This window comes from Biomphalaria glabrata, chromosome 2 (genome assembly GCF_947242115.1).
Source record: "Biomphalaria glabrata chromosome 2, xgBioGlab47.1, whole genome shotgun sequence".
Classification (NCBI taxonomy): Eukaryota; Metazoa; Mollusca; class Gastropoda; family Planorbidae; genus Biomphalaria; species Biomphalaria glabrata.
Genome location: NC_074712.1, coordinates 9,723,406 through 9,744,184, shown reverse-complemented (window position 1 = coordinate 9,744,184; position 20,779 = coordinate 9,723,406). Strand labels below are relative to the sequence as shown.

General features: G+C 35.6%; 1 protein-coding gene across 6 annotated transcripts in view; it reads right to left on the bottom strand.

Annotated features, from left to right (window-relative positions):
* Nucleotides 1-5,296: 5,296 nt before the first annotated feature.
* LOC106073789 (uncharacterized) overlaps nucleotides 5,297-20,779 on the bottom strand; it is a 54,654-nt gene continuing 39,171 nt past the window's right edge. For all 6 annotated transcript variants that reach the window (XM_056019050.1, XM_056019056.1, XM_056019051.1 and 3 more), the window contains 10 exons: nucleotides 20,291-20,474; nucleotides 19,768-19,869; nucleotides 19,476-19,552; nucleotides 14,358-14,478; nucleotides 13,437-13,478; nucleotides 11,464-11,530; nucleotides 9,826-9,933; nucleotides 8,639-8,703; nucleotides 8,420-8,509; nucleotides 5,297-8,322 (listed from right to left, as the gene is read on the bottom strand). In XM_056019050.1, coding sequence (XP_055875025.1) covers nucleotides 8,051-8,322; nucleotides 8,420-8,509; nucleotides 8,639-8,703; nucleotides 9,826-9,933; nucleotides 11,464-11,530; nucleotides 13,437-13,478; nucleotides 14,358-14,478; nucleotides 19,476-19,552; nucleotides 19,768-19,869; nucleotides 20,291-20,474 — 1,128 coding nt within the window. In that variant the 3' untranslated portion in view covers nucleotides 5,297-8,050. The remainder of the gene's footprint in view (nucleotides 8,323-8,419; nucleotides 8,510-8,638; nucleotides 8,704-9,825; nucleotides 9,934-11,463; nucleotides 11,531-13,436; nucleotides 13,479-14,357; nucleotides 14,479-19,475; nucleotides 19,553-19,767; nucleotides 19,870-20,290; nucleotides 20,475-20,779) is intronic.

Here is a 20,779-nt window from a genome sequence, read left to right as displayed (position 1 = left end):
TTATGCCTTAGGCAACAAAGACGCATCATGGCACTGTGTACCGTGTGGGTTACCTCAGTTTACATCAGGACTGTTTGATTCCTTTGATGCGGACACTTCTAACCCATACAACATCCTAAACACCATCCCGAACCAAACTCACCAACCACTAGCCAGATCCACTCCTGTTAAACCTAAATCTACTAAAATTAATACAACAGCCTCACTAAACAAACCTACTAAAGAAGTAATACCAAAATACCTTAAAACCTTAGTTATAAATTTTCAAAGCATTAGGAACAAAACAGCAGACTTAGAAATTTTATTAGAATGTGAGAAACCAGACATAATTGCAGGAACAGAAACTTGGCTGCATCCTGAAATTTATAATGCAGAAATTTTCAATAGTAATTATGAAATTTTTAGAAAAGATAGGGCTGATAATCATGGAGGAGTTCTTTTAGCAATAAAAAACACTCTTATAGCAGAAGAAATTACCTTACCTAACTCAAAAAATGTAGAATCAACATTTTGTAAAATTAATACCACCTCAACATCCCTAATAATAGGCAGCATTTACAGACCACCAAATTCTAGTTTAGAATACATGCAGGAACTATGTAATCAGATTACTACACTTAAAGAGACAAATAAAAATGCAGTTTTTTGGATTATGGGTGATTTCAACCTACCTGATATAAATTGGAAAACACTAACCATAGATAAACACCAAAACCTTAAGGACATAAATGAGCTTTTCATAGAAACTTTACACAACCTAAGTTTAGATCAAATCATTAAAAAGCCAACTAGATTAAACAACACATTAGATCTCTTCTTAACCAACAGACCTGGATTAGTAGTTGATTATGAAATTATCCCTGGTCTATCAGACCATGAGATCATAAAAATACACAGTCAGATAAAAGCAGTAGCCAATACAAAACCCAAAAGAAAAATCTTACTCTGGAATAAATGTAACCTAACACAACTACACCAAGCTGCACTAAACTTTCAACAAACATTCTTATTAGAAAAAGACATTAACCAACCAGTCGATGACCTCTGGAATTTCATTAAAAACCATCTTAAAAGCATAATAGAAAATCATATACCAACTAAATACACATCAAACAAAATAAATAAATGCTGGTTTAATAATAGACTAAAGAAGCTTTGTAAACAGAAGGAAAACCTCTATAGAAAATTTAAAGAAACTAATGCAGAAAGAGTTTACAAAAAGTATATAAAAATTAAACACTTAACCCAAAAAGTAAGCAGACAGCTGCAGAGTGAATACATAAACAATGTAATATCTAAAGATAACAACAAAAACCTATGGTCATACATTAAGTCTAAGAAAATGGAAACAACAGGCGTAGCGCCATTAAAAGATGAACATAACATAATACATAATGATAATGAAACTAAAGCAAACATTCTAAACAAATACTTTGCATCAGCATTCTCAGCCCCAGGAGACAAAGACATATTACTGAATTTGAACCAAGTAGACAACATAGAAGATATAGTAGTACAAGAAAATGGAATTCAAAAACTATTAGCCAACACCAAACCAAATAAAGCTTCTGGACCTGATGGTATTCCAGCTAGATTACTCAAAGAACTAAGTAATGAGCTAGCCCCAGTGTTCAAAATACTCTTTCAGGCTTCACTTAACCAGGGCAGAGTACCAAAGGACTGGAAAGAAGCTAATGTCACCCCCCTATTTAAAAAAGGAGAAAAATCTGACCCAGGGAACTACAGACCAGTATCACTTACCAGCATCACATGTAAAATCCTAGAACACATAATATGTAGCAACATCATAAACCACTTAGACAAACATAATGTCCTCACACCATACCAACATGGCTTTAGGAAATATAGATCATGTGAAACACAACTAATAGGACTAATTGATGATTTTTCAAAAGGTTTAGATAATAGTGAACAAATAGATGCTATCTTACTAGATTTTTCTAAGGCTTTTGACAAAGTTCACCACCATAGTTTGCTTAAAAAATTAAAATATTTCGGCATTAATGGTCCACTGCAGCAGTGGATTAAAGACTTTCTGATAGGGAGAGAACAAACTGTAATAATAAATGGCTCTAAATCAACACCGATAACAGTAAACTCAGGTGTACCTCAAGGTACAGTCTTGGGTCCACTACTATTTTTAATTTACATAAATGATTAACCAAATTGCATTAGTTCAGGAACAAAAGTCAGATTATTTGCAGACGATTGCATAATATATAGAACAATAAAAACAACACAAGACACAGATATTTTACAAAGAGAATTAGATGAATTACAGAAATGGGAATCAAATTGGAGCATGTCTTTCCACCCAGAAAAATGTCAGTTGTTAAGAGTAACAAAAAAACTAAAACAAATTAATTCCACTTATCTTATTCATGGCAAACCAGTATCACAGACTAAAAACGCAAAATACCTAGGTGTTATAATAAATGAAAAACTATCATGGAATCCACATATTGATGAAACTACAAAAAAATCAAACAAAGCATTAGGATTTATTAAAAGAAATTTCTATAAATCAAATAAGAACATAAAACTAAAATGTTACTTAACCTTGGTTAGGCCAATAATAGAATATGCATCCTCCGTTTGGGACCCCTCAACTCAAGAAAACATTAAGAAACTGGAACAGACACAAAATAGAGCAGTGAGATTCATAACAAACGAATATTCACATTTGACTAGAGTAACACCTTTAGTAAAATCACTAAATTTAGAAAGCCTTCAGGACAGAAGGCTCAAAAGTAAAGTAGCAATCATACATAAAACACTGAACCATAATCTTCAAATACAAAAACAAAATTTAATAAAATACTCTGAAAGACACAAAGATAAAGGCACATTCCTCGTCCCATATGCTAGGACAAATTTGTACAAATACTCCTTCTTCCCTAGTGCTATTAGAGCATGGAATGGGTTGCCTGAGCTAGCCAGGAAAACCAGTGACTTGGCAGAATTTAAGTCATTGGTTAATATGCATGACTAAATGCATGACGCGTAGGACGTAATCATCTTCTTTTTTGAAGTAACGTCTGTATTATATAAGATAAGATAAGATATTCTGTCGGGTAACCGTTATTTACAGATCTATAGGGCAAGACTCAAAATGGCGAACAAATAAAAAGCCTGCCCTCGTAAGACCTCGTTAGATACAGATCCTGGTTAGAACGAAAACGTCCCCAAAAAGTACCAGTTGATCTAGAGTTATATTCTCTGTATTTATTATACTTCGCATCGTCGTTGTCTCCCCTCGAAGTCATGGACTTTGTTGTGTAATGAAAATTTATATTTTTTGGCTAAGATTTGATCGTACTTAGATTTATATCATCCCGCGCCCTTCGCCGCATTGGTTGGCATTACCTACTGAATTTTCTCAATTGGTGTCCACTGCCCTGTGCTAATCTCCGAAGGTGTGGTAGGCACCAAGTTATTTAATAATCCAAGGCTTTAATCAAAATGTGGGTATAGATTTCCTAAATAGTGAAAATAGACAGTCTACTTAAAAATATATTTTGACATTAGGTAGACCATCTCTGCCGAATCTGGTTCATATTATCATAACTTAGTTCAAATGTCATTTACGTTTAATTCTACAGGCCTGTACAGATAAAGACATTATATTAGTGATCGTATTGTAATGCTAATTAAAACTAAATTCATGTTACTGTTTCTGGTCAAGAGAGTTTAGCTTCACAGTTTAATACAAATGATAATACCTGCTCAGGAAGCCTTCGTGTATGCCCCTATATAGTTCAGTCATTTTGGGTTCAGTCCTAAAGTGCGGAATTCGAAAAGAACGCAGCCCTTTTTTAAAGATAGTATTTGAACCATTACCGTAGGCATGCGTCATAACGAGGTATAGTCTATTACCGTAGATATGTGTTATAACAAAATATATGCTAAAACCGTAGGCATGTGACGTAACAGATTATAGGCTATTACCGTTGGCTTGTGTCGTAATAAAGTATAGGCTATTACCGTAAGTATGTATTTAAAAAAAAAAGACTAGACCTACTAAATCCGTAGGCATATGTCTACTAACTAAATATTTAACTATTACAGTAGGCATGCGCATTCAATTATTATCGTAGGCAATTGTCTTGTGTGATCTGTTATTAAACATTGCTTTGAAAAGTGTGAATCTTTTGTATTTATTTGTGTATTGCTTGACTCGAGGCACCATATGAACATTATAGTTTCCTATTACATACAGCACTATGGCCTTAAGCCGTTGATCCGCCTGAACGGTGGTATTCCGTTTTTACAATACATCTATTCCTTCTGGGCAAAATCTAAAACCTGGGTGGACACGGTTCTCGAAAACGGCTCTAACGATTTTCCTAGAAATTTAACAGTTGATGTATATCGTTAGGAAGGAATTACTAGCTCGTCGGCCCCATTGGGAGAACTCTAGTTTGACCGTTATAAATTTTGAAAGTAAAAAAAAAAGAGAAACTTAAATTTGGCTAGAGAGCTAGAAAATATTCTAAGTCTTCGGATATTTCCGCATGTAGGCCCTATTTATTAAGGAGTTTAATAAATTAATGTTAATTAGTTATTAAGACAAAAATAATCGTTCTGTAAGATGTTTCAGCTGTCTCTTTCTGAAGCCGCATGCAACCAGATGCTCTCTTCTATTTCAGCTAAGACAAATTGGCGCCTAAGCTGGTCTTTATAGCGTTTCCGTGGGGCACCTCTGTTACATCGATTACCTTTTAGCTAACCATAAAAGACTGCTTTTGGCATATGTTTGTCCCCCATATGGGATACGTACCCTGCCCAGCGTAACTGTCGGACCATAAGGGGTCCCTCTGTATCGCTGTTTGTAGTGCGGTCTTGCCACCGTATGTCCATGAGGGAGTGCAAGCATCTTTGGTGAAAGCTTTTATGTAGTCTTAGTTGCTTTCTGTATAATGTCCATGTCTCAGATCCATATAGAAGGGTTGAGAGAACCACCGCTTGGTAGACATTGATTTTTGTAGGCTTGTTTCGAGTCCGAAGATTAATGAGGAATACAGTATTTCCCTTGGCTACGCGGTCCCAGCTGTGACCTACTTATTTTGCCACAACTATCGCAGGCCTAACCATTGTCCGCCGGTGGTCTGTATAGATTTTCTTTTCGCCGTCTACGCCTGTCCTCTACAGCGGATTTTATTTTGGTCTCAAATGTGTATCCCGCAGCCTTTGTATGGAAGTTTTGTGTGTATTGTATGGACAGTATAGACTCTAGAGTTCCTAAAATTAGGTGATTTAAGATGAAACTCAAATCTAGTTTTCAAAATATTTTATTACAACTCAATGACGCTCATATATAAGAAAAAAAAAGTATTTTATATTTAAAATTATACAACATTGAAAAATGGAAAAAATATAAATATATTTATAAATATAAATTGTATATATTATATATAAACTTTTACAACATTCAAAGAAAATATATTCAACATAATTTTACATGATATATGAATTTTCTTTTTTCAAAAATATGAAGTGATATATCAAAATAGAAAGTTTATGATATAACATGTAAACACGTAGATTTAAGTAACAGACGTTTGTTGACGACAATGTTTAAAATATCAAGAATAACGTAGAATGAAAAGAAACTTTGCGACATTAACACAAAGAGGCAAATGCTGACGTTTTGTAAGAGGCGACATGAAAGGAATACAAATCTCATTCACTAATCGTAAACAAACATCTCTTAAGTCACGTGATTGAACCCCATTCACCAATCGTAAACAAACACCTCTTAAGTCACGTTCTTTCCCATCTTTTCTACAAAATTTTTCAAGATGATAGCATAATTGAATGCTCATGGTTTATTGACCTATTGAATCTAGATATTGCTAGGTCAGTGATTATCTTCATTGACCTGTTGAGCCTAGTTTAAACATTTAAACTGAAGTCTTAACTGTAAAAGAAAAACGGGTGACTACGTAATATAAAAAAAACATTTACAATTTCCAATTCTCTAAATTTAATTTTTTTTGGAAAGAAAATGAATAAAAACAAAACGAAACAACATATGCATTGAAGAAAAAGTTTAAAGCCTATACCTAGCACCTGAAATTGACCTTTATACCATTTTGGTTTTGACCTACTTAACAGATCCTCCGACTTCATTCAGTGTCAACATTCATTTTAAAGTGGTGTATGTATACCTAAACCCTTTACCGACATTACCTTTTACTAAAACTTTTCTATTCACAGGATGAAAAGTAACGTCAGTTTTTTTTTTAAATACTCTTTATATTTCTATGCAATAAGTCAAAAGTTCAGAAACGCTGATTGGAAATCGATTTGAGAACCGTTCATCACTGGAAGAGAATGTCTCAGAGATTGAACACGCTATTGAGAGAAGGGTTTCAAAATAATCTCTCCTCTCCCCACCCCCTTCTCTTCTCTCTCTTTTTTTTTTTTTGTTTCTGTTTTTTTTTTTTGTTTTAAAGGTTTTACACACTCAAAGAGACAGACTCCATTTTTTGGTTGTTATAACTACATATCCAGACATCAAAAAGTAAATGAGGAAAAACACATGCAAATAATGCTGTGGATTGAAGACGGTTACAGAACGAACACACATGGACAAGGCAGAGGGACTACACACATGGACAAGGCAGAGTAACTACACACATGACAACACTCATGTACAAGACATTGAAACTACACACATCGCAACACACATTGACAAGACGTAAGGACAACACACAGGAACTACCCACATAACAGCAAACAATGACAACACAGTGGTATGCCCCACTGTCATGTCCATTGACCAGTATGACATCACGGCGTCTACTAATTTTTATCTGAACTCTACATGAAGCATTTTCTCTTCATGATTTGTAACAAAATGTTGTTTTTTTATATTTCGCTGAAATATTGAAGAGCTCTAGATGTTAAACGCAATTTGTCTTTTATAAAACTGTTTAAAAAATTCAATGACTATGAACTAGCAAAAAGAGAATATTTAGTAAGTTCCCATTTCAGACCATGCAATCTATACAATGGACAATGTAAAGATCATCTGTTTTTGTGGCCCACGATTAACGAGTGGTCAGAATATTTTTTTTTCTTTTTTTTATTTAGAAAAAAATCAATTTTAAAAGCTCAACGACCAATTTCTCCTCCTCTACTTAAACTCAACACCAGCATGTTAAGTAGATTTATAGGTATGGAAAACAAGAGACACAACAAGTAAAATTGCGACAACACAACGTGTGGAGACAATCAACGCACGATAGTAACAATTTGAACCAAATATTGCGACAATCAACCAGTCTTTGAATAACGAGAGGAAATATTCAGTCGAATAGTATTACTCTGTACATTCGTAGATATTTTAAAATTAATATTAAAAATTAAATATTATTAAAATTAATATGCAAAATAATCAAGGTCCGAACCGAAACTTAAATCTGAGATAATCAGAATTATGTATTCATGGGCCTTCTCTTTCAATAGCACAGCAGCCACCCATCCAGTAAATCTTTAATTGTATGTACAGCAGAGAGAAAAGAAATTCTCTCTATTTCTCAATATAGTTCTGGATTTGCAAATAAAAACATCATTGTCCAAAATTTAAAAAAAAATTAGTTAGGGGCTACACACTGGGGAACATTTACCGCATTATGATAAAACATGAGGAATGTACTGCCAAAAACAAGAATACATTGTTGTCGTATTTTAAATTATGTTCATACCGTAATAGAACAATAGACCTTTAATGTAACTTTGTTATAGATCGACAGACAGACAGACAGACAGACAGACAAACAGATAGATAGATAGATAGATAGATAGATAGATAGATAGATAGATAGATAGATAGATAGATAGATAGATAGATAGATAAATCATGATTATGATGTTATGGCTGGTTATTATTTATTTTATTATAATAAATATCTTAAAAGTATAGTGTTTTGTTAATATTGGCCAGATTTTTATTCCCATTGATGACCGATTTCTAGTGCTGTTAGTATATCGATTCGTCGTTCTTCCCCGAAGACCTATACAACTAACGTGGCCTGCGGATTCTGAAAACGAACAGCCCGCTGAGTATAAAGTAGACAGTAGTCACCAGAAACAGGATGATGTAGCCCAAACCGATCCTGCAGTTGACCTTCTCGAAAAGGTCAAGGATGAGTCCGCCCAGTGGTGTAGCTAAAGCCTGGGGCAGGACTAAAGCCTGGTGCCAAACCGCTATGTCCTTAGCCTTGTCCGATTCCTCTGGCAGGACGTCCATCACGAGGGCGAAATCCACGGACTGGTAGGCGCCAAACCCTAACCCTTTGAAACAAACAGAATTATCGTATATGTAAAATATAAAGTAGGCCTATGTGATAAAATGTTGGTTAAAACGTCTGTGCATAGATCAAGCACCTACCTATAATGAATGCCATGAGCCCTGCTATGTAGTAAGCATATTTCCCTGTCAGGAATGCGTTGATGAATGCTCCTAGTGCCATTGTGAACGCTGCAATAGAAACTCTTCACAATGGAGAGACACGAATGTATTAATGAAAGCCCCACCCCCTTTTTAAGTTTACGTTTCCACACAAACAAAAACACATTTTTTTAAAACATTGTCTGTGTGCATTCTCACCTGCTAGAGCCACAATGATCTTCCTGTAGCCAGTATTGTCTGACACAATACCGAACACCACAGAGCTGTTGATGTAGTTTAAACCATTCATCATAAAATAGTTGAGAGACAATTGTTTTTTCCTCATTCAATTGTTTTAAAAGTATCTTATGAACTTTTTCCAAAACAGTTACATTCGAATCTAACTTTGGAACATTGATACAACTATATCTTAATCTATATTTATAAAAAGGGGTGAGGTGGCTGAGTGGTTTAAGCGCTTGGTTTCCGAACCTGGGGTCCTGGGTTCGAATCTCAGTGAAGACTGGGATTTTGAATTACGCGATTTTTAGGGCGCTCCTGAGTATACCCAACTCTAATAGATACCTGACTTTAGGTGGGGAAAGTAAAGGCGGTTGGTCGTTGTGTTGCCCACGTGACACCATGCTCGTTAGCTGTTGGCTAAAGAAACGGATGACCTTAATGACATCTACCCTATAGATCGCAAGGTCTGAAAGGTGAACTTATATTTATATAAGGTTAGTGTTAGGGAATTGATATAAATCTCTATTTATAACATCATCTCGGCGCGCAGCTATTTGATAGAGATGCGCATGTTAGCGAACGAATTTCAATTTTTGTTTTCTGGAAATGTGCCAAATGTGCCTCTTTTCTTTATGCTTGTGTTACAAAAATGTGAAGCTTGTTACTTAATGGAGGCCAATTAAAAAATAACATTGTGTGCCAAAACTAAACTTTTCATGGTAGAGCCGCAGTCATATAATCAAAGAGCCGTATGCGGCTCTATAGCAACAGTTGGAGCCCACTGATATATCCAAACTTTCCTAAACTTTAGTCGGCAGACATATACATAAATGTTTATCCCCAGTGGGGCAAACGGTATTTCTTTTTAGTACAGAAACTCTAAAATACTATTACTAAAAATAAAAACTAAATCAGATGTCAGACATGAAGTAATACCAACTAATATTTCTAGCCAGATCGAAAATATCTAGCCTTCTTTATAGTCAGTCCCCATTTCATTTATTGGAAATAAAAAGTCTCTTGCAATTAAGGCTACAACTGTTTAATCAACAAACCTTTTTATGTTTGAGATTTAATTATTGCATTAAACCACTGGCGATGCCCCAAGCTTTGAATAATGGTATAAATACAGATGTGGGGCTGACACAACATGAACTACTAACCTTATGGCGGCGGCAAACAGCAGCGGAAGTAGCAAGAGAGCGACAGATGTAGCAGCACTCCAGCAGTTAGGCAGAGGCACCATGTCGTTGAGCCAGTACTCTAGGAACCTGTGCAAGTCAGAAAGTTATTCATAGGCTTAGACACCTTTTTAAACGATTGTAACAAATAGTTTAAATGTAGAATTCAGCGTTTCTCAAATTGTGAGGGACTCACTCCTCACCTGTCCAAGGGTAGCGCGACGAACAAACAACTGGGGATGAAGGCGTTCTTTTTTTTTTTTAAAGGATGGAAAATTTGTTGTATTTAAATTGTTGTTATGTAATTCATATTTGAGTATTTATCAAGTAAAAACAATATTATTATCAATGTTTAAAAAGTAATCTTATCTTATAATTTCAAGACGTCCCTTAAAAACTGGACATAAAGTCCTACGTGTGCCCATGTGTTAACATAGACGAGCATATCAATTTGAGACTCTGCTACGTCCCATTGTTTAGCCGGCTGATTCAAGCAACACTTTATATGTTCTCACATTTTAATCTTAGCTCTTCCTACCCCCTGGCCTGGTTCACATTTTGTGTCACGTTTTTTTCCTTGCTTCCCATTCCAGGGATCAAGTTGAAATTTAGCACAATTATACGTAGTCGATGACAACAGTTGAATCGATCAAAAATTTTAGCCAAATAGTTAATCAATATTATTGTTTATTAATTTAATTATATTTTATTTAGAAAAGGGGGTTTTATTTAGAAAAGGGGGTTAAACCTTGCAGTATTGATATATGTATGGCATTGATTTGCGGTTCTTCCTCTTAGATAAGCTTCTGCTTTTAAACAAGTATTTTTTTTTTTATTTTGTTTAAAGCTCACTCAACTCACGCTGTCTGTCTGTCTGGTAAAAAGTTTGTAAAACGTCATTTCTCCCACACACAATTTCGGATGAAACTGAAATTTAGCACAATTATTTCTTTCACCTGACATCACCAGAAATAATTTTTAAAAATTAACCAATTAGTTAATTAATTAACTACTGATTGTTATTAATTTTGTTTAGTATCTAAAACAAAGGAAAGAAATTGTATTTGAATGAGGTGGTGGTATAAGCTGAATTAGTCCCCTTTGTAGGTCTGCGGTTTAAAGTAAGTTTGAAACAAACAATAAATAACAATACAATCTTCTTATTTTCATACGCACCACACTAGCAGAGTGGTTAGAATGTCGGCTTGAGTCATGAGTTTGAATTCAGATCGTTCCCCCACCTCTATTTTTTTATCATTCTTTTTATAATTCCCCCAGATATCCCGTACTCCCCCCCCCCCCTCCCATTTTCTCAACTGGTCCAGATAAGTGATGGGATCAAAGCGTATGGAGAAAGCTAAGAGTATGAAATAGCGCTTAAAAAAAAAACAATAGGTACAAGTATTTCTAGTCACACAGATTTGTTGCTGGTCTAGAAGCAAAGCTAATAGCGCCCACCAGTTGGTTAATAGGGCACAACATTTTGGGTTTGAGAAAAAAAAAGTTTGAGAAACACTGATGTAAATCTTCAAAGTTAAAAGTACAATATATTGATTACTTTATTAATTACTGTTGTTTCAGAGAGGAAGGGGCAGGCAACTATTCAATAAATACACGTACCCTGTTATTGTTGCAACTCCTTGTTGCATCAAGAACCTTGTTATAAAAACCCAGCGAAAGTCGTGTTCTGGTTAATTAAAAAAAAACATAATCAAATATATGAAACAAATAAAATATTTAAAAAATAAATAAAGTGATAAGAAGCGGGGAAAACAATCAATACACCCAAAGCAATAGATCTATACATTTGTTATGAACGTCAATATTTCTCGACAGGGTGGATCAATTATTAAAGAAACAGAGTATTTTAAAAAATTTAAGAGAGTTGATTGTGTTCTGTGGACCAACACACGCAGCCCTAGTGTAACTCTCTAACATCGCGGTAATGTAACACACGCAGCCCTAGTGTAACTCTCTAACATCGCGGTAATGTAACACACGCAGCCCTAGTGTAACTGTTTAACACATACAATCGTCTTTGTCTCTCCGCCATTCATTAAGTGACGTTTATCAATAAAAGATCACACACCTATGTTTATCAATAAAAGATCACACACCTACGTTTATCAATAAAAGATCACACACCTACGTTTATCAATAAAAGATCACACACCTACGTTTATCAATAAAAGATCACACACCTATGTTTATCAATAAAAGATCACACACCTATGTTTATCAATAAAAGATCACACACCTATGTTTATCAATAAAAGATCACACACCTATGTTTATCAATAAAAGATCACACACCTATGTTTATCAATAAAAGATCACACACCTATGTTTATCAATAAAAGATCACACACGTAAGATTAGATCAGATTTTTGTTTCATCCTAGCCCAAACCTCCCGCAGGACGACGGGGGATGGCAGCGGGCAGACTTCGAGCCCGAAACTACCGCGACGACAGTCTAGAGTGCATAAAACATACCAGACATCCATCCATTATTCGACGGTACTTTGCCATTTGAATTTGAATAGAGAATATACAAAGCATATATATATTGCTACAAATGACCAGTGACAGGAAGAGGTTAACGTGTGACCCCGACGAGATAACACAGCAGCGGGTGTTCCCTGGAATGTACATGTGTAAACAGAGACAGGATGTGACGTGTCCTTACGTGTTATTCCAAAAGGTACTAGCAATGTCCAGTGACAGATAGAGGTCACAACTTGTGACCCCGGCAAGATGACACTGCAGCCGATGTTTTCTGGAATCTACATGTATAAACAAAGACAGGATGTGACGTTTCCTCACGTGTTATTCCAGAAGATACTAGCAGTGTTTGTGGAACTTTGGAGGATCGATTAGGGACTCTATATAAGCCAGAGAGTTAATGTGAAAGTCAGTCGTATGGAGTCGTGAGTGAGTCGTCGGTACTGTTGTCTACTTTGCGAGACAGCAGAAGAGAGATGTGTACGACTCGATGCAAGTTAACTAGGGTAGAGTTAACTGGAATGGACTACTGTCGTTAAAGTCTATACAGCGAACTACAGTGGACTTGAGCCGTTACAGTCGATACAGTCGATGTAAGATGTGTGCGGCTCTGATTCGGTAGACTTGAGTACGACTTGGTTCAGTTTTGGGAGACCTGGAGCGACACTGGGAAGTGTGTCGTTGGTCTGTTCTGTGGAATACGGCTCGAGGCAAGTTGAGAAGAGATGAATTGCAACGAAGTATAGCTAACTGTAAACTGACAGATATTGTACAGTCTTCTACGCTACATGTTACAGTAACGAATAGTTAGAGTTAATAGTCATTAAAGTTATATGAAACTGAAAGTTTAGTCGTCAAGTTCTTTACAGTGTTTTTATTTGTGTGCCAACTAATACATCTAGCCAGAAGATTCAGAAATACGTAACAATATATATATATATATATATATATATATATATATATATATATATATATATATATATATATATATATATATATATATATATATATATATATATAAAATACTTTTACAAGTATAATGCATTTAACTAATTAGGAATGTAGGAATTTTAGATCAGAATCGACTAACCTTTCAAAGGTTTCCAGAAGCCAACAAATATAAGTTTACAACCTGTTGAATTAAAAGGTACAATATAAGAGAATTATGTTAATGCAATCTTTGCCCCAATGTTTGTTTCTTTTCTTTTTTAAAAACTAAAAACAAGTTAACCTACAGCCTAATGGCGTATGTAATGTCTCAGTGAGTAACGTTTTATTCAAACCATTGACTAAGGCTACTCTATCTATGTGGGCTGTACACTCCACTGATGTTTTATTGAAACAATGGACTAAGGCTACTCTATCTATGTGGGGCTGTACACTCCACTGATGCCAGCTGCTTGAATGGTGGGATTGGAGACGTACCCAGCTCTCAAGTAAAAAAAACAACAACATAGATCTTGCTGTTGCATGATTCAAACCCATAACCCTCTGCGCCACAGCCAGTTCCAGAGCATCCAGCTACAAAGTCCACCATTCATTCATTAAATTAATATGTCATGGTTAGGCTTAGTGTAACTCATTCTCTTCCATTTCAAACAGTAAGGATGAGAGCAGCATTTCATATGACCAAACAAAACTAGTTGCGATATGCACATTTTGCCACATCTGATGCAGACAAAGCCGTTGTCCACGGGGGGGGGGGGTCTTCGAAAAGGGCTTTTCTTTTGTTTCTGTCTCTGCTTAATCCAGTTCGCCTATAAAATACCTAGGGGAGGCTGGATGCCGTTCAGGCTTATAGATCACTTGAGTAAATAGATGAACTGCTGGTTCATTCTTTTTGTAAGAAAATGCCCACTTCCAATATCCTCATTAAGATTACTTTGATACAAAATAACGTATTTTTAAAGTATATAATTAATTAGTAACCAACATGTAACTTATATTTTTTCGACCTCCTGAAATCCCAATTGCCTTCAAGAATGAGCAGAAGTTAAACAAGAGTACTCACTGACTGGTTCAATGCCGTCGTCCAGTTTGGGCACAGCCTCCGTCACGCTCAGTAGTGATATAGTGATAGAGATCACCAGGACGGCTATGATGATCCCAAACATGGGCAGAACTCCAAGACGCTAAGGGAGAGAACAAGTGCATTTACGATTCAGTGCGGCGAAAGATAGTCAGTGTTCAAAGTCTCCTATCTAGTCGATGTTGAAAGAACAAAGTGACCTGGACACATCTTCAATGAAAGTTTAAAGAGGAAGCAGGTGATGCATCACGATTGGGCTAGTCGGGAAATAACCTTGAATAAGAATTTATTGCACTGAGGATTGTCAGATGTATTTTTGAGATGTTCGCTGACGATATGCGTCTCGCACCTACCCCCCCCCCCCACTCAATAAATCAAAGACCGGAAAAGGGTAACGCTAGGATGAAGGGGAATGCAATCATCACTCTCCCACCTCCTTTCTTTTTGTAACGAGGACATTAACCTTACGATTATGATCTTATCTAGCAGGTCATCTCTGATATAAAATTATTAATTTTTTTTTAGTTTATTTTTTTATGCATTTTTCTGCAATATTCTTAAGATTTTATACATTTTCGAGTTTTAAAAAATGTATACTCAACCAGATATATTTTATTTTTTTAAATATTTTTTTTTTAATTTGACAGCCCTGCAAAACATAGCCAGACATTAGGGCAAGCATGAGTGAATTAAATAGAGATGGCTTCTAGACTTCAGCGCCTAACAATGAGGGATTACTTTAGTGCAGTGCTCACGGCATATGGAAAAAACTGGTCAGTTTGGTCATAAGAAGAGTTGACTTAATCTTAATTTAATCTATTTGGACGCTGCTCTCACTAAGAGCGTTGACTTGTAAACCAATTTGTCACACTCAACAAAGTAAAGAGCCACTTTTTGAGGTGTCTTTGAAATTTACCCGGTTACATTACTCCTTTTACACAGTGAGTACAAAACGGGAATTTCCGAAAGCTAAAATAGATCAGTTTAGAGTTTAGAATGATGTACAAATCTTCAGGGAAGCGTAGGGTTGCTATATAAAACACGTAGGAATTCATTAAGAAAAAGGGAGGTTGATAGTCTAGTTTCAGATCAAAGAGTGCAATATTGAGTTCTTTCAATAATACACTATTATTATATTGAATCCTTGCACTTGAGCTACATGCTTGTTGATATAATGCCTTGTATTAAAACGAAATGTTCTTCAGGAAAGGTTTCATTTACGAACCTAAGAGAATCGTCCTACTTGAACCCGCATCGCAATCGTCTGCTAAGAATATAAAATAAAAGACGCGCTCCGAGTGACTTCCAACCAAATGTGTCAGACATGACATTGAACCTACTGATGTCAGTAGCAAGTTTCCCACTCGGCCGCCACATCAGCGAGCATTGCAAGCAAAGACTTATTTACAATAAAGTTAAACTCTTAAAAGAAACAAAAAACAAGTTTCGCCAGTAGCGTAGCAAAGGTGAAGCAGTAGGTGCGAGCCGCACCAGTCATGGTAGACAACTGCAACTTGTCTTGGGTAAGCTCATTAAAATTATCACAATAAGTGATTTCATCTATGGATTGCATTTAAAATAAAGAGAATTTCGATGTTATTTTTTTTTCTTGAACATTTTTTGATATCTGAAAATTTTAAAGTTTAAAGTCAGTTTTAGCAAAAGGAAACAAAGTTCAGCGTCCTAGGAATTCAGAATGTCAATTGACCCTAAAAGTAATAAACAAAATATGACAAAAAAATAAACTGAAACGTGACTAGGACATAATCGGATATAATCCTAATTGCTTGAGCTCAGACATGAACATCTTCAGGTCCACGTTAGGATGCAATGACCTCTTTGTTCAAGTTTTCAGAATGTCATTAGTTCAGTAAGCCAGAAATCTCATGCTTCTCTCTTGCTACACTAGTTTGATCAAATAAAAGTTGGCATCACTGCTTCTTATTTCCCTTGCATTAATACATTTCTTACATTTATCTCCCTTTTTCTTACTTTAATTCCTGAGTTGTTTTTTTTTTCTTTTCTTTTTTCTATTCCAACCAATTTTTTTTTGTTTGAATCCTTTTTTTTTTTTTTCATTGAACATTTTCTGTCATATTTTTCAAATGAAATGCAAATCTTGTGGCCCGCTCATTGACCGCAGTGAAGATCAAGCGTGAGATGGAAATATTCAAATTCAAAAGTTGTTATTATGTGGATCAAAAGAATAAAAAAAAATATTTTATTTAAATGTACAACGAAAGCGTATTACAAATAATATGAGTCCTATAGGATGTATCAAACTTGAAGGGTTTTGAGTTGTATATCTTTCTGCTGAGAAAGCTCGTAAAGCAACTTTAGAAGACAGGACATTTGTATGAAGGTTATCGAATGATCTCATGCAGTGATACTCAGACAACGCCCGTGGACTCTGCCCAAGTTACAGTGTTAACCGGATCCTTGAAACATTTGCCCACAATCCATAATGAGGCCGTGGACTTTTGGTTCTAATTGGCTTCCAATCACAATTAGCGGTCCGAGATGCATGTGTATGAAATGTATAAGCTCCCCCCCCCCTTTTGGCCGAAAAAGGTATAGAACAAATGATCTAATTGCACCATGCCCACCCCTTCACTTGACTGAACTAGGGAATTTTTTAACAGGAGGTAGCCCAAAACTATATTTTTGATACTTATAAAGAAAAGTCTATGGAAATTTTTAAAATTAAAAAGTTAAGAATAACTTTGTTCACAATAATAGTTGCCATAAATACGGAGGACAATTTGTTTAATGTATGCAAATTAAAACCCATATTTCTTTTAATAAGTTAAAAATCTGGATGATCCAATGACATAATATTTGATTTTAACAAAAGAGAGAGAGAACTCTGAAACTTTGTGGTATCAGTATAAAACATTTAAGTGTAATGAGCTAGCCCCAGTGTTCAAAATACTCTTTCAGGCTTCACTTAACCAGGGCAGAGTACCAAAGGACTGGAAAGAAGCTAATGTCACCCCCCTATTTAAAAAAGGAGAAAAATCTGACCCAGGAAACTACAGACCAGTATCACTTACCAGCATCACATGTAAAATCCTAGAACACATAATATGTAGCAACATCATAAACCACTTAGACAAACATAATGTCCTCACACCATACCAACATGGCTTTAGGAAATATAGATCATGTGAAACACAACTAATAGGACTAATTGATGATTTTTCAAAAGGTTTAGATAATAGTGAACAAATAGATGCTATCTTACTAGATTTTTCTAAGGCTTTTGACAAAGTTCACCACCATAGTTTGCTTAAAAAATTAAAATATTTCGGCATTAATGGTCCACTGCATCAGTGGATTAAAGACTTTCTGATAGGGAGAGAACAAACTGTAATAATAAATGGCTCTAAATCAACACCGATAACAGTAAACTCAGGTGTACCTCAAGGAACAGTCTTGGGTCCACTACTATTTTTAATTTACATAAATGATTTACCAAATTGCATTACTTCAGGAACAAAAGTCAGATTATTTGCAGACGATTGCATAATATATAGAACAATAAAAACAACACAAGACACAGATATTTTACAAAGAGAATTAGATGAATTACAGAAATGGGAATCAAATTGGAGCATGTCTTTCCACCCAGAAAAATGTCAGTTGTTAAGAGTAACAAAAAAACTAAAACAAATTAATTCCACTTATCTTATTCATGGCAAACCAGTAACACAGACTAAAAACGCAAAATACCTAGGTGTTATAATAAATGAAAAACTGTCATGGAATCCACATATTGATGAAACTACAAAAAAATCAAACAAAGCATTAGGATTTATTAAAAGAAATTTCTATAAATCAAATAAGAACATAAAACTAAAATGTTATTTAACCTTGGTTAGGCCAATAATAGAATATGCATCCTCTGTTTGGGACCCCTCAACTCAAGAAAACATTAAGAAACTAGAACAGACACAAAATAGAGCAGTGCGATTCATAACAAACGAATATTCACATTTGACTAGAGTAACACCTTTAGTAAAATCACTAAATTTAGAAAGCCTTCAGGACAGAAGGCTCAAAAGTAAAGTAGCAATAATACATAAAACACTGAATCATAATCTTCAAATACAAAAACAAAATTTAATAAAATACTCTGAAAGACACAAAGATAAAGGCACATTCCTCGTCCCATATGCTAGGACAAATTTGTACAAATACTCCTTCTTCCCTAGTGCTATTAGAGCATGGAATGGGTTGCCTGAGCTAGCCAGGAAAACCAGTGACTTGGCAGAATTTAAGTCATTGGTTAATATGCATGACTAAATGCATGACGCGTAGGACGTAATCATCTTCTTTTTTGAAGTAACGTCTGTATTATATAAGATATAAGATAAGAGTATCTTAACATTCTGTGATTGAAGGTGATGGGCAATATTCATATATTCACACGACATAATGTATTACAATCGAAGTCATATTTTAAATGTGTAGTGTTTACTTTGTGGAATCCAAGCTCACCTCTGAAAGTTACGGTTCTTCTTCTAGTATCAACCAAAATAATTGGCACTATTTTTACAAACTTTATATCAACTCACTGTCTTGTAAAAAGTTTGGACACGTTATTTCCAATATCGGATGAAGATGAAATTTTGCACAATTGTTACTTCTACCTGTCAATACAAGAATCTATATAAAAAAAAAATAATTAATTAATTAACTTTTGGTAATACTTATTATTTTGTTTGGTATAAACAAATGAAAGAAATGATACTTGACTGAAGTGTTGGTATAAGCTGAATTAGTTCCCTTTATGTTTTTCTTGTTTTTTCATGCCTTGTGCAACGGGTTTTTTTTTGTGTGACACTAGTTATGACAAATCTAAGTGACTTGAGTATCATCACACGACCACATCATAATTCAGTGACCCCAGTTATATGTAAAGTGACCTCATTCACATGATATCTAGATTTAAATGATCAATTTCCGAGACGCCTGATGTTGTAATGACACGATACTGACACTTTATGCTTACATGGATTTGTTTTTAAAGATTTGAATCCCACATGGGTCACGGACTTGTACATGACATTTAACTTATATGTAGGCTATATGTCTTACCGTGAAGGCGGTCCCAGCGATAGCGCCCGATACGTTGCCCAGTAGAATCATGGCGCCCATCACCCCAGAGTTAAACCCTGTGAACAAAAAGCATCACTTTGTCTTACTGTTAGAGAAACTGTTTGTGACACTGCTATTAAAAGTAGCCACATTACAATTGTGCCAGAGACGATGTCAAGTAAGCAGCAATGACATGACACTGTCACTGTGTACTGTCTGACAGTTGACAAGCGGATTATATGTCTATACTAATAAGTGCAAACAAAAGCTGACTAACGACTAGATTACTCACCTCTTTGAGTTGGGTGTGACTTGTCGGCCACTAGGGCGTTGAAAGGAACGGCCACCATGGCCTGGGAGGAGATGACCAGGAGGAAGAAGACTACGTAGAGAGCTGAAAAAAGGGACAGAGTTTAATGGAAAAATCAGCAGCACTGGTTTATATTCAGAGACGTCGTTATGGTTGGAGTTAACCAGTGCAATAAACTAATGGTGTCAGCCTTCCTCCCCCCTTTACCATCACCACTATCCAAAATAAACATTCCCCAAATCTCTTGTACGTTTCTTCTTTCTACCGAAACAATACTCAAAGAAAACAATACTCAAAAAAAACAATACACAAAGGAAACATCTCAAATTTCTACAATCAACGGAACCAGCGTCCTGTTCTTACCTAAGTCAATTCAAGAAAATTGCAAATCACAGGGCTGTCAATTTCAGGCAAATTTTTCCAATAGAACTCATCAGCCGGAAGTCGACAAACATGGAGGAAATTATATTTTTAAATTGAGGAAATGTCGATCATTTCTACTGACCTAGATTCCCTGATGTCTTTATCTCCGCGCCGCTGCTGTCAAGGTCCTTGGGCAGCACAACCCCCTGGGCGTGGCCAGCCACATTGCCAAAGTCGTGAGACCTCCGGGGAGGAGGCTCCACGTGGCTCAGGTTCTCTTGGAAAGGCCAGCACCGTCGTTCAACCAGATCCACATCGCAGTGCAGCTGTCCGAAACAAAATGAAGAGATACAATTTTTAAGATCAAGCAAACACTTTACAATACATTGTTCTTTTTTAGGAAAAACTGCATACCCTATCTCGAGACTCTAATTAGCCACTGACACCAAAACATTCTTATAGAATATAGAACCACATGGCTAGCTGCCTAATCTGGACGCAACTGCGCAGTTCAGACATAGGGCAAGTCATCCTGAAACCTGTAACATAATACTGAGAACGCAGAAGAAGAAATTCTACAAATATTTACAGCACAAAATTTCATTAACTGAAGATTTTGGAAGATGTCTTT